At 44.8% G+C, this 14,281-nt stretch overlaps 1 protein-coding gene across 3 annotated transcripts; it reads left to right on the plus strand.

Annotated features, from left to right (window-relative positions):
* Positions 1–250: 250 nt before the first annotated feature.
* Positions 251–14,002, plus strand: LOC127671925 (pyrethroid hydrolase Ces2a-like). 3 transcript variants are annotated; one of them, XM_052167046.1, is made up of 12 exons: positions 251–326; positions 861–1,068; positions 8,890–9,022; positions 9,662–9,795; positions 9,875–10,137; positions 11,220–11,314; positions 11,589–11,729; positions 11,849–11,929; positions 12,240–12,384; positions 12,781–12,918; positions 13,330–13,402; positions 13,816–14,002. In XM_052167046.1, the coding sequence occupies exons 1-12, from the start codon at positions 251–253 to the stop codon at positions 14,000–14,002; spliced, it is 1,674 nt and encodes a 557-aa protein (XP_052023006.1). The 3 variants fall into 3 exon arrangements, with proteins under 3 accessions (XP_052023006.1, XP_052023007.1, XP_052023008.1); XM_052167047.1 differs by having other exon boundaries at positions 9,875–10,133; positions 11,216–11,314; XM_052167048.1 differs by lacking the exon at positions 11,220–11,314 and having other exon boundaries at positions 9,875–10,133.
* The last annotated feature ends 279 nt before the right edge of the window (positions 14,003–14,281 follow it).

Consider the following 14,281-nt stretch of genomic DNA (forward strand, 5'->3'; position numbering starts at 1 on the left):
GCTGTGTCTGTTCAAGAGGTCAGGGAAGGAACAGAAATTGGAGACATGACTTTGCACTGCCTGCTGGCTCTTGGCTTCCTGTGGCTTCTGCTTTATCAGTTCTTCTACAATAAGAACTTTGCCCCATCCAATCAAATGTCCACACCTATATCCCAAAGGTACAAATTCCTGCCTGGGCCAGGCCAATCTGTTCTGTTTCCTGCTGTGAGACTCATCTGCAGCAGCACAGGTTTGAGCCTGAGATTCAACCATGGCTTTGACTAGACTTGGTGATTGGCTGTATGTTGTCACCTGTGGGCTCCTGCTTCTCCTCCAGCATGTGCATGGTGAGACTATCTACATGAGCAGAGGGGACCAGGGTCAGAGATGTCCCAGGTCTGCAAAGTCAGAGGCTGAGCTTGGGGGTGGAAGGCACCAGGGAGGGAAAAGGAGCTGGTGGAAAATGGCAGGTGACAGCATGGGACTGTGTGCTTTCTAATGTCACACCAGGGCACACAGGGGTCAGAGATGTCTGAGGTTAGCACACACTGAGGAGGAAACAGGGACAGGAGAACAAGAACATGTTCCTCCTCTGCGTGTGGTTGTATCAAGAACTTCTACCGAACTTGGATAATGGCAATAGTCTCTTCATAATGACAAGTAGCTCTAGGCATGTTTCTGTGTTGACTAGGAAAATGCCCTGTCAGTTTGCAAAAGGGTCAGTGAACAAGGTTTCTGTCCCTACAGAATTCAGAAGTCATCATTTCTACATCCTACTTCTGAACTAAATTGAAATAAGTTACCTTCCCCATGTACCATGGTGATGATGAGGTAGAAATTGCCAAGTGTAGTGACAGCTGATAGCATCTCTCCTCTTACAGGCCAGGACTCAGCCAGCCCCATCAGGAACACGCACACGGGCCAGGTGAGAGGCAGCTTTGTCCATGTGAAAGGCACTAAATCTGGTGGTGTCCATGCCTTCCTGGGAATTCCCTTTGCCAAGCCTCCTGTGGGACCACTGCGCTTTGCACCTCCTGAGGACCCTGAGCCATGGAGCGGTGTGAGAGACGGGACCGCACAGCCGGCCATGTAAGTCCTGGGACCCAGGGGACTTCAAGCCTCTGCTCTAGGTCACACTGCAGTGCTTCCTCCACCTCAGCTCTATAGCAGTTTTCTGCCTGTGCTGAGAGGCGTCTCCCATGCTTGTCCCTGATGAATGTGCTAGGGATTAGAGTGAAACAGCGGTGCCAGCCTGCTGGGTCAGAGCTTGGCACCTGTAGGGACTTAGTTGAAGGTACTGCAATATGAAGCAGAGACTGAGTCCATTCTTCACCATCCCTGTGACCATCCATTGTCCTTGAGCCATCAACTATGGAACAAGTACACATGCTTCCAATTGGAGACAATGTGAAAGTACAAGGTACCTTATTGGTACTTGTAAGTGAACTGAAGAGTGTCTAACTACCCTATGGAATGGTGTTGTCCATTCATTCCTATAATTGCTTTGTGCGCACAGTACCCTAATACCCAAGTATCTTAGTTCCCTTTCTGTTGCTGTGATAAAGTATTCTTACATAAGCAACTTAGTGAAGACAGATTCTATTAACGTGTCACAATTCCAGCTTATAATCAACCATAGGTGGGAAACCCCAGAGGCAGAAGTTAAAGAGAGCTGATCACATCACATCCATAATCAGGAACAGAGTTTAAAGGACACATGCATGCCTACTAACCTTCACTTACTCTCTCCATTCTCATACAATCCAGAAGCCCCCTTCTTAGGGATTGATGCCTCCTGCCATGGGCAGGTATTTCTATTGCAAAGAACATGATTGAGATAATTTTCCACAGGCAAGATGACCAGCCAATAGGGTCTAGACAATCCCTCAGTAATATTTTTTTCCCTCAGGTGATTCTACAGTGTGTCAAGTCAACAAACAAAACTAAGAACCAAACGAGTGTTTAAATTGTGCACACAAAATGATTGAATGTTGTAACAGAAATCCTAGCATTTTCATAGAGGCTTCCAGAAGTCTCTGTATAATAGCTCCCAGAATAACACTCTATATCAAGAGGCCTCCCTGAAATATCTGGCTCCATTTCCATTTCCACAGAATTGGTGGCCTTTACTGTGGTAGGGACTTTAGAGAAGAATCCTGGTATCAAGCCATCATGGGGGCGGCGGCGGCGGCAGCAGCGGCAGCAGTGGCTGCTCCAGCTGAAGGGCCATCAGCAGTGGAACCAAGGCGTCACAGGGACCAGTTAGGCCCTGCGCCCACGACCACTGACCTTCGCTGACCAGCCGGACAGCAAGCAGCTGCAGTTGTGCGGCGCCTTTCCTGCACGGAGGCCACTTCAGAACTCGGCCTCCCACCAGTCAGGAGAGGAGGATCCATCTTGGTTCCGTACTCCAGGAATCGGACAGACTGAGGTACACAAACATAATCCGAGGCCAACACCGCGGTGGTCTGAGCCCGACGGGCGTTGGCCTGCACCCAGGCCCTGGGCGGGTCGGGGGGCCATCGGGGTGCCAACCCAACCAGGAGGTTTTTTGCCCAGGCCTGCGAGCGCGCCGCCGCCATTTTGCCTGCAGGACGACAGAGAGCTCAGGCGGGCAGACCTGTAACAGGCATAGCCTAAGGCTAACAAAGCGGGGGTCCAGGCCCCAAAAGGCACAGGACTGACCCCAAGAACTGGGCGGCTTGGTGGGCCATCTGTGAGTCAACCCGCCCAGGTGATTGTTAGCAAAGCAGACTCTCCCGGCGCTTTCAGGGAGCGCGGGCGCACACGCCCGCCATCCTAGTCACCTGGCAAACCCAATTAACAGTCAAAGCCGTAGGGGAACTTTGCTCGGACCTTGGCCTCCCAGGCTTTTGCCTGGACTCAGGGACTGGGCGGCCAGGCTAACCTTGTGTGCGATAGCCCGGTTGGCAGATCGGCTGCCCAGCGGAGTGAGCGGAACTCAGGGGAGGTCACAGTAGCATACACCGTCGGCACTCCCTGGGAGTGCACACGGGCTCCATCTGCTCCACAGACACAATCTGGGGCAAGGCCTCAGGCAGAAGGCCTTAGCTCTACTCTCTCCGCTTCCGGATCCAGATCAGTCTGGGCGGCAGCATTACATCTCCAAGTCCTGCAAGTGGCTAGCTGGGCTTCCGGGCGGCCAGCTGGGAGAAGTCAGTGTGCTCCAGTGAATCCAGCGGGCCCCAGCGGGAGCCTTCGGGTGCCTGCTTTGGGATCTGAACAGCCTGGGCAGCAGCACACTGTCTACAAGCAGTGCAGGAGGTAAGCTGTGCACCAGAGGCCAACTGGGAAGGGGCAGCTTGCACTGGTGAGTCCAGCACTGACAAGATAAACTAACACCAGTGAGATCTAGATGGCAAAAGGCAAACGCAGGAACATCACTAACAGAAATCAAGGCAATATGGCAACATCTGAACCCAATTCTCCTCTACCAACATGTCCTGGATACCCCATCACACCAGTAAAACAAGATTTGGATTTAAAATCACTGGTCATGATGCTGGTACAGGAACACATGAAGGTCATACGTAAAGAAATTCAGGAGACAATGGATCAAAAGGTAGAAGCCCTTGCAAGGGAAACACAAAAATCATTGAAAGAAATCCAGGAGAATACAAAAGCCAACAAGGAGGAAATGCAAAAAACACTTAAAGAAATACAGGAGAACTTTGCTCAACAGGCTGAGGTCATGAAAGACGAAACACAAAAATCTCTTAAAGAAATACAGGAGAACTTTGGTCAACAGGCTGAGCTCATGAATGAGAAAACACAAAAATCTCTTAAAGAATTACAGGAAAACACAAACATGCAAGTGAAGGAGCTAAGCAAAACCATCCAGGATCTAAAATCAGAAGTAGAAACAACTAAGAAAACTCAAAGGGAGACAACTTTGGAGATAGAAAGCCTTGGGAAGAAATCAGGGGACAGAGATACAAATATCAACAACAGAATACAAGAGATAGAAGAAAGAATCTCAGATGCTGAAGATTCCATAGAAACCATGGACTCAACAGTTAAAGAAAATGCAAAATGCAAAAAGCTTGTAACCCAAAATATCCAGGAAATCCAGGACACAATGAGAAGACCAAACCTAAGGATTATAGGCATAGAGGAGAGTGAAGATTTACAACTTAAAGGGCCAGCAAATATCTTCAATAAAATTATGGAAGAAAACTTCCCTAACCTAAAGAGAGAGATGCCCATGAATATACAAGAAGCCTACAGAACTCCAAACAGACTGGACCAGAACAGAAATACTTCCCGTCACATAATAATCAAAACACCAAATGTTCTAAACAAAGAAAGAATACTAAAGGCAGTAAGAGAAAAAGGCCAAGTAACATATAAAGGAAGACCTATCAGAATCACAGCAGACTTTTCACCTGAGACTATGAAGGCTAGAAGGTCCTGGGCAGATCTCATGCAGACTCTAAGAGAACACAAATGCCAACCAAAACTACTATATCCAGCAAAACTCTCAATCACCATAGATGGAGAAACTAAGATATTTCATGACAAAACCAAGTTTACCCAATATCTATCCACAAACCCGGCCCTAAAAAGGATAATAGGAGGACAACACCAATACAAGGAGGGAAACTTCACCCTGGAAAAAGCAAGATAGTAACCTTTCATCAAACCCAAAAGAAGTTAAGCATTCAAATTTAAAAAATAACGTCAAAAATGATAGGAAGTAACAATCACTATTCCTTAATATCTCTTAACATCAATGGACTTAATGCCCCAATAAAAAGACACAGACTAACTGAATGGATACGTAAACAGGACCCTACATTTTGCTGCTTACAGGAAACACACCTCAGGGTCAAAGACAAACACTACCTTAGAGTAAAAGGCTGGAAGACAATTTTACAAGCAAATGGTCTCAGGAAACAAGCTGGAGTAGCCATTTTAATATCAGATAAAATTGACTTTCAACCCAAAGTCATCAAAAGAGACCCTGAGGGACACTTCTTGCTGGTCAAAGGAAAAATACAAAAAGAAGAACTGACAATCCTGAACATCTATGCCCCAAATGTAAGGGCACCCTCTTTTGTAAAAGAAACTTTATTAAAACTAAAAGCACACATTGCACCTAACACAATAATTGTGGGTGACTTCAACACTGCACTTTCCTCAATGGACCGATCAGGAAAACAGAAACTAAACAGGGACACAATGAAACTAATTGAAGCTTTGGACCAATTAGATTTAACAGATATATATAGAACATTCTATCCTAAAACAAAAGAATATACCTTTTTCTCAGCACCTCATGGTACCTTCTCCAAAATCGACCATATAATTGGTCACAAGACAGACCTCAACAAATATAAGAAGATCGAACTAATCCCATGCCTCCTATCTGATCACTATGGAGTAAAAGTGGTCTTCAATAGCAACAGAAACAACAGAAAGCCCACATACACGTGGAAACTGAACAATACTCTACTCAATGATACCTTGGTCAAGGAAGAAATAAAGAAAGAAATTAAAGACTTTTTAGAACACAATGAAAATGAAAACACAACATACCCAAATCTATGGGACACAATGAAAGCAGTGCTAAGAGGAAAACTCATAGCCCTGAGTGCCTCCAAAAAGAAAATGGAGAGAGCATACATTACCAGCTTAATGACACACCTGAAAGCCCTGGAACAAAAAGAAGCTATTTCGCCCAGGAGGAGTAGAAGGCAGGAAATCATCAAACTCAGGGCCGAAATCAATCAAGTAGAAACAAAGAGAACCATACAAAAAATCAACAATACCAGGAGCTGGTTCTTTGAGAAAATCAACAAGATAGATAAACCCTTAGCCAGAATGACCAAAGGGCACAGAGAAAGTATCCAAATTAACAAACTTAGAAATGAAAAGGGAGATATAACAACGGAAACTGAGGAAATCCAAAAAATCATCAGATCCTACTACAAGAGCCTATACTCAACACAACTGGAGAATCTGGAGGAAATGGACAATTTCCTTGACAGATACCAAATACCAAAATTAAATCAGGACCAACTAGACCATCTAAACAGTCCCATAATGCCTAAAGAAATAGAAGGAGTCATAGAAAGTCTTCCAACCAAAAAAAGCACAGGACCAGATGGCTTCAGTGCAGAATTCTACCAGACCTTCAAAGAAGAGTTAACACCAATACTCTTCAAACTATTCCACAAAATAGAAACAGAAGGAACACTACCCAATTCCTTCTACGAAGCCACAATTACGCTGATACCAAAGCCACACAAAGATCCAACAAAGAAAGAGAACTTCAGACCAATTTCCCTTATGAACATCGATGCAAAAATACTCAATAAAATTCTTGCCAACCGAATCCAAGAACACATCAAAACGATCATCCACCATGATCAAGTAGGCTTTATCCCAGGAATGCAGGGTTGGTTCAATATACGGAAATCCATCAATACAATCCACTACATAAACAAACTCAAAGAACAAAACCACATGGTCATTTCATTGGATGCTGAAAAAGCATTTGACAAAATTCAGCATCCCTTCATGCTTAAAGTCTTGGAGAGAACAGGAATTCAAGGCCCATACCTAAACATAGTAAAAGCAATATACAGCAAACCGGTAGCCAGCATCAAACTAAATGGAGAGAAACTTGAAGCAATCCCACTGAAATCAGGGACCAGACAAGGCTGCCCCCTTTCTCCTTATCTTTTCAATATTGTACTTGAGGTACTAGCTCGGGCAATTCGACAACATAAGGAGGTCAAAGGGATACAAATTGGAAAGGAAGAAGTCAAACTATCATTATTTGCAGACGACATGATCGTCTACCTAAGTGACCCAAAGAACTCCACTAGAGAACTCCTACAGCTGATAAACAACTTCAGCAAAGTGGCAGGTTATAAAGTCAACTCAAGCAAATCAGTGGCCTTCCTATACTCAAAGGATAAGCAGGCTGAGAAAGAAATTAGGGAAATGACCCCCTTCACAATAGCCACAAACAGTATAAAGTATCTTGGGGTGACTCTTACCAAACATGTGAAAGATCTGTATGACAAGAACTTCAAGACTCTGAAGAAGGAAATGGAAGAAGACCTCAAAAAATGGGAAAACCTCCCATGCTCATGGATCGGCAGAATCAATATAGTTAAAATGGCCATTTTGCCTAAAGCACTATACAGATTCAATGCAATACCCATCAAAATCCCAACTCAATTCTTCACAGAGCTAGAAAGAGCAATTATCAAATTCATCTGGAACAACAAAAAACCCAGGATAGCTAAAACTATTCTCAGCAACAAAAGGAAATCTGGGGGAATCAGTATCCCTGACCTCAAGCAATACTACAGAGCAATAGTGTTAAAAACTGCATGGTATTGGTACAGTGACAGACAGGAGGATCAATGGAACAGGATTGAAGATCCAGAAATGAACCCACACACCTATGGCCACTTGATCCTCGACAAAGAGGCTGAAAACATCCAATGGAAAAAAGATAGCCTTTTCAACAAATGGTGCTGGTTCAACTGGAGGTCAGCATGCAGAAGAATGCGAATTGATCCATCCTTGTCTCCTTGTACTAAGCTCAAATCCAAATGGATCAAGGACCTCCACATAAAGCCAGACACTCTGAAGCTAATAGAAAAAAAACTGGGGAAGACCCTTGAGGACATCGGTACAGGGAGAAAGTTTCTGAACAGAACACCAATAGCGTATGCTCTAAGAGCAAGAATTGACAAATGGGACCTCATAAAATTACAAAGTTTCTGTAAGGCAAAGGACACCATCAAGAGGACAAATCGGCAACCAACAAATTGGGAAAAGATCTTCACCAATCCTACATCAGATAGAGGGCTAATATCCAATATATATAAAGAACTCAAGAAGTTAGACTCCAGAAAACCAAACAACCCTATTAAAAAATGGGGTACAGAGTTAAACAAAGAATTCTCACCTGAAGAACTTCGGATGGCGGAGAAGCATCTTAAAAAATGCTCAACTTCATTAGTCATTAGGGAAATGCAAATCAAAACAACCCTAAGATTTCATCTTACACCAGTCAGAATGGCTAAGATTAAAAATTCAGGAGACAGCAGGTGTTGGAGAGGGTGTGGAGAAAGAGGAACACTCCTCCACTGCTGGTGGGGTTGCAAATTGGTACAACCACTCTGGAAATCAGTCTGGCGGTTCCTCCGAAAACTGGGCACCTTACTTCCAGAAGATCCTGCTATACCACTCCTGGGCATATACCCAGAAGACTCCCCACCATGTAATAAGGATACATGTTCTACTATGTTCATAGCAGCCCTATTTGTAATTGCCAGATGCTGGAAAGAACCCAGGTATCCCTCAACAGAAGAGTGGATGCAAAAAATGTGGTATATCTACACAATGGAGTACTATTCAGCCATTAGAAACAATGAATTCATGAAATTCTTAGGCAAATGGATGGAGCTAGAGAATATCATACTAAGTGAGGTAACCCAGACTCAAAAGGTGAATCATGGTATGCACTCACTAATAAGTGGATATTAACCTAGAAAACTGGAATACCCAAAACATAATCCACACATCAAATGAGGTAAAAGAAGAAAGGAGGAGTGGCCCCTGGTTCTGGAAAGACTCAGTGAAACAGTATTCAGCAAAACCAGAACGGGGAAGTGGGAAGGGGTAGGTGGGAGGACAGGGGAAGAGAAGGGGGCTTGCGGGACTTTCGGGGAGTGGGGGGGCTAGAAAAGGGGAAATCATTTGAAATGTAAATAAATTATATCGAATAATAAAAAAAAAAAAAGAAAAAAAAAAAAAAAAGCCATCATGGAAAGCAGTAGCTGTAAGTGGCTAAGAGAAAATTCAGACTAAGATATATGTTTGACCACCACTTATCTTGGACTTCCTGTCTTCCATTTTCACTAGGTGTCTGCAGACTGATATGACAAATTTAGAGGGTTTGAAGGAGTTGACCATGCTTCCCATTCCTATGTCGGAGGACTGCCTGTATCTCAACATCTATACACCAGTCCATGCCAAGGAGGGCTCTAACCTGCCTGTGAGTGTCAAGCCATGGTCAGCTGAGGAACGTGCCATTTATTTCTCTGGAAGATGGGAAGGGATATTCTGAGTGCCATTGTAGTTTAGACCCTGATTAATAGTCTTATGTTTCCAGAAAGTTATGTCAGGCCTGGTGAGATGCCTAAAACTCTGTGTATGTGACACAAAGTCCTAGCACTCTGATAGGTAAGAGGGTCTAGGTATTTGATTAACCAGGAATTCTATCAACTTGGCAAACCCACTCAAGATGTACACAAGGGCTGAATATTGACATCACTACCTCACAAGCTACAAGTTATCTGTTCTGCCAAGACGATCTGTTGGCCATTCTGATTAGCAATCAGGAAAGCTTGTCATGAAGGTACTCTTCCTTCTTCTACTTTGGTGGCTCTGAGAGTAATGACTTTAACTTAGATATAAAGCCTTTACCCCATGCTGAGATTTCCTTTTGAGGAATTAGGAATGGAAATATGTTCACAGGCCTAAAGCACCCTATCTGTGGTTCACGTCCTAAGATCCTAAGGAGATTTGTTTGTAGGGCAAGCTGCACAAAACTAATCAGTTGGTAATCTAGTGGGCCTTCTAGATATACTTGGGGTATGTGGGGGCCTCCTGGCATCTGACTTGCTGTCTCCAGGTGATGGTCTGGATCCACGGTGGTGCACTGGTTATAGGATCGGCTTCCATGAATGATGGATCCGCACTGGCAGCCACTGAGGAAATAGTTATTGTTTCCATCCAGTATCGCTTGGGTATCCTTGGCTTTTTCAGGTAAGCCTGGGACTGGGCTGGGTAATGGGGACCAAGTAGCACATGGCAGCCATGCATTGTTCTTCCTGCTACTTCACAGCACTGGAGACCAGCATGCCACAGGCAACTGGGGATACCTGGACCAAGTGGCTGCCCTTCGCTGGGTGCAGAAAAATATCGCTTATTTTGGAGGCAACCGTGACAGGGTCACTATATTTGGAATCTCAGCAGGTGGCACAAGTGTGTCTTCCCATGTTGTGTCCCCCATGTCCAAAGGACTCTTTCATGGAGCCATTATGCAGAGTGGAGTGGCCCTGCTGCCTGGACTCATCTCTGACACGTCTGAGGTGGTCTACAAGGTAAGTTCCCACAAGAAGACCAGCCCCTACTTTGCTACCTCAGGCTTTGCCTTTGGTACTCTGGTATTCGGTTAAGTGAATGTCATGTATGCAAAGCATGTTATATGACAGCAAACCTCTATCAGTGGCTTCTGACATTAGCAAAAACACTTATGCATGGCTTCCCATGTTTGTTTCTTATTTTTGTAATGAAGATCATTGTAAAAAGCTCCATGGGGAGGAACAGGCGTATTTCGGCTCACAGTTTATAATCTGTCTTGATGGGAACTATGCACTCAGACATGTACCTGGAGGCCAGAACTGAATCAGAGGTGACGGAGCAAAATGCCTACTAGCTTGTTACCCATGGCTTCTTCACCTTTATTATACACCCAGGACACCTGCCCATATATGATGCTGCCCACAGTGAGGCGGGCTCTTCTGCGTTAGTAATTTCTCAGGAAAATGCTCAGACTTGCCTATGCACCAATATGATAGAGGCAATAATCTCAGCTGCCATTCCTCTCCCCCAGATGATCCTGGCTTGAGTTGATAGAAAGGAAATCTAACAATGAATTGAGGGAAAGGGCCAGCTGGTAAAGGATTTGCTATGCAAGCATGAGGTCCCAACTTTAAGTCCCCTGAACCCGTACCAACCTGGTGGTTTTAATGTGTTTCAGAAATTCCAGTGTTCCTATGGAGATTCCGGAAATGACAGAAGACTCTCTGGAAGATCATAGGCTAGCTAAACTGGTGTAGACGAATGCGAATAAGAGAAATGATGACATGTGGCAGCTGAGATTATTCTCTGACCTTTACAGACGAAATGTACTACATCATACCTATTGTCACCCATGAGTAACACACACACAACACACACACACACACACACACCAAAGCAACAACAAAACAATTCACAGGTATAAAGTCCTTTCCTAGTTGTCAACTCTGAGCATCAGAAAAAGTGAACAATTCCACTCATTCCTTTCATATACAACAAACACTAGGATGTGGTATTTAGGGGTAATGACATCTACTGGAATCAAAGAAACTCTGCTCCCTGCTGGGAGGGATGAGCTAACCATTGTCTGTTCCCTTTACAGACAGTAGCCAACCTGTCTGGTTGTGAAGCCAAGGACTCAGAATCCCTGATGCACTGCCTGCGAGCAAAGAGCAAACAAGAGATCCTGGCTATTAACCAGGTTGGGAGAATTGTGTGTCTCAGAAGACATGATCAACAGGATGTGGGATTACCATCAATCAATTACTACTCAATGTGCTAATTCATCTCCATGGTTTGGTGTCCTTTCAATATAGTGTGCAAGAACAAGACAGGCTAATTATGATGTTGAGTTTCTTCTAGAGTGTGCATACGATTGTGAGATGAGATAGGATATAGGGAATTGCTGTGGATATTCATGGGCATTAAAATATTTATAGGATTGATCTTCAGCACTGACTGTCAATACTGTATAGGTCTTCAAGATGATCCCTGGTGTGGTGGATGGGAAGTTCCTACCCAAGCATCCTCAGGAGCTGTTGGCCTCTAAGGATTTTCACCCCGTCCCCAGTATCATTGGTGTCACCACAGATGAATGTGGCTGGGGAGTCCCCACGGTGAGACCTAGTTCTAAACACTGGAGAACATAAATTCAAATGGTGGGTGGTGGGAACTCAGAGATACTTTGATATAGTTTCAAACCATTCAATACTTAGGACTATCCTCTGATTCCCAGATCATGGACCTTTATCATATCATAGAGAACATAACTAGAGAGACCCTGCCAGCTGTTCTGAAGAGCACAGCAGCACAGATGGTGAGAGAGACCTCGGCTCCTGTCTTGATAGAGAGAGTTCCCATACATTTACTTAAATCTCTCTCTCTCTCTCTCTCTCTCTCTCTCTCTCTCTCTCTCTCTCTCTCTCTCTCTCTCTCTCTCTTTCTCCCCCCTCTGGTGTGTGTGTGTGTGTGTCTGTGTGTGTGTGTGACTGTGTGTGTGTTTTCTTGTGCAGGATCACCCCAAAGCTCTGCCTTTCCCCCTAGACCCTCTTTAATCCCTGGCCACATTCCTTACTTAGAGGCTGCTGTCTGCCTCTCATCATTCTTCCTGATTCCTATTGGTGTAGATGCTCCCTCCAGGATGCAGTGACCTGATAATGCAGGAGTACATGGGGGACACTGAGGACACAGAGACCCTGAAAGCACAGTTCAGAGAGATGCTGGCGGACTTCATGTTTGTGATCCCTGCTCTCCGAGTGGCACATTTCCAGCGTGAGTACATCTGGGACAAGAGCAAGGACAGGGAGTGCTCAGAGCTGTGGGACCCTGGCGAGCTCTGCAGTGTCCAGGCTGGACTCATCTTGGTCAGGTCTCTGACAGCGGGCAGCTTTCCTCCACTAAATCTTTATGTCTAGTGTAAGGACTGGCATCCTCTCCAGGTCTAGAACAGGAAGCATATTAGTTACCCTCAAGGTCTTATTAACTACTCAACATGGAATGCCAGGGTCCCTGTTTAACAAAAGTTTCTCACATCCAATGCCCCAGTCTGGATCTCACCACTCAATTGTGATTCCAGAGGACTTTAGAACAAGGTTTCTTGTCAACAAACTTTAGGCAGATCAGCTCCATATGAGAAATCACGATGTCAACATGTGTCCTTTTCTCCAGGTTCCCAGGCTCCTGTCTACTTCTATGAGTTCCAGCATCTGCTTAGCTTCATCAAGCATGTCAGGCCATTCTATCCGAAGGCAGACCATGGTGATGATGTTCTCTTTGTCTTTGGCTCCTATTTCTGGGGCATGAAATGTGAGTTTTTCATGTTTTTCTAGATTTGAATGGAGCATCAGATGATTTCCTGAGGCATTATTGAGCTCTTTGTCCAATTGGGGACACTGTTAGTCTGTGAGGGTACAGGAACACGTGTTCATCATATCTGAGCTTTAATAAGAACCAAGTTCTCCCTAAAATATACTAAGGTTAGAATATGAAACTTTCCTAGTTTAGCTTACACTAGAAGGAATGAGAGCACTCTAGTGTAGAAATGAACCTGAGAAACTTCAATTAATACTTTGGATGGATCCTGGATTCTAAGTGGGAGGGAAGAGGCTATAAACCAGGCCCAGGGTGCACCATCAGGCTGTGGTAACTGCAGGGAGCATGAGTAGGCACTTGCATGAGGAGGCTAGGACTTGGACTCTTGTTCTCCTCTGTTTGCAGTTGACCTCACTGAGGAGGAAGAGCTGCTGAAGAGGAGGGTGATGAAGTACTGGGCCAACTTTGCCAGAACTGGGTGAGAACACACCCCTTCCTCAACCTCCTTATTTTCAAGTCTCCTTCTAGGGTCCAAATGCCCTATTAGTATGCATGTGTCCTTAATTACATGATAGTCTTCAACTCAGGGCATACTCAGGCAGATACCTTCTAGCTTTCACACATTGTTCATCCCATAGACACAGGGTGGGGGAGTCACACTATTGTGGGACTGTTCTTTAGACATTGCACTTGAGATACACAATGCTAGCCAGTGCCCCTTGCTTTACCTGGAATAGACACTGGTGGTGACACTTGTATCTATATGAGTACAGCAGTCCATCTGTCCCCTGAGGCCGTTGGTCTGCTCATCCACTGCTCTGACTAAATTATGGGATCAGGCTTTGGGTCAGAGAGGCCTTCACTCTTCCCTGATGGACAGCATCCCCACAGGAACCCCAACAGCGAGGGTCTTCCCGACTGGCCTGTGATGGACCAAGATGAGAAGTACCTGCAACTGAACACCCAACCTTCTGTGGGCCGAGCCCTGAAGGCCAGAAGGCTGCAGTTCTGGACCAAGACTCTCCCTCAGAAGATACAGGAGCTACAGGGTACTCAAGACAAGCATGCAGAGCTATAGTGCCCTGTGTCAGGAAAAGTGTGTGAGGTCAAAATCAGATGGGGTAATTCTGAGCTTACAAAGTCCACTTACCTATATTTATTTGTTCTAACTAGTACATAACCATTTCTAACCTTAGCATTTGCCCTTTCAGACATGTAAGAAAACAATTATTCCTTATCATTATGGACAAACGTTCATTAGAGTCAATAAAAGCTCTCATAACTATGTGGATTGTGAGCCCCAAAGTGCCCCCATCTTCTTTAACCCTTCACTGAGACTAGGCTCCTATTTCCTTCC

The sequence above is a fragment of the Apodemus sylvaticus genome, chromosome 21, assembly GCF_947179515.1.
Source record: "Apodemus sylvaticus chromosome 21, mApoSyl1.1, whole genome shotgun sequence".
NCBI lineage: Eukaryota > Metazoa > Chordata > Mammalia > Rodentia > Muridae > Apodemus > Apodemus sylvaticus.

What these genes read in the sequence shown, in the direction of transcription:
- LOC127671925 (XM_052167046.1), top strand. Translation starts at nt 251, where the DNA reads ATGGCTTTGACTAGACTTGGTGATTGGCTGTATGTTGTCACCTGTGGG. An exon ending in GGTATCCTTGGCTTTTTCAG is followed by an intron (nt 9,796 to 9,874) that starts GTAAGCCTGGGA and finishes GCTACTTCACAG; the next exon opens with CACTGGAGACCAGCATGCCA. An exon ending in CTATTTCTGGGGCATGAAAT is followed by an intron (nt 12,919 to 13,329) that starts GTGAGTTTTTCA and finishes CTCTGTTTGCAG; the next exon opens with TTGACCTCACTGAGGAGGAA.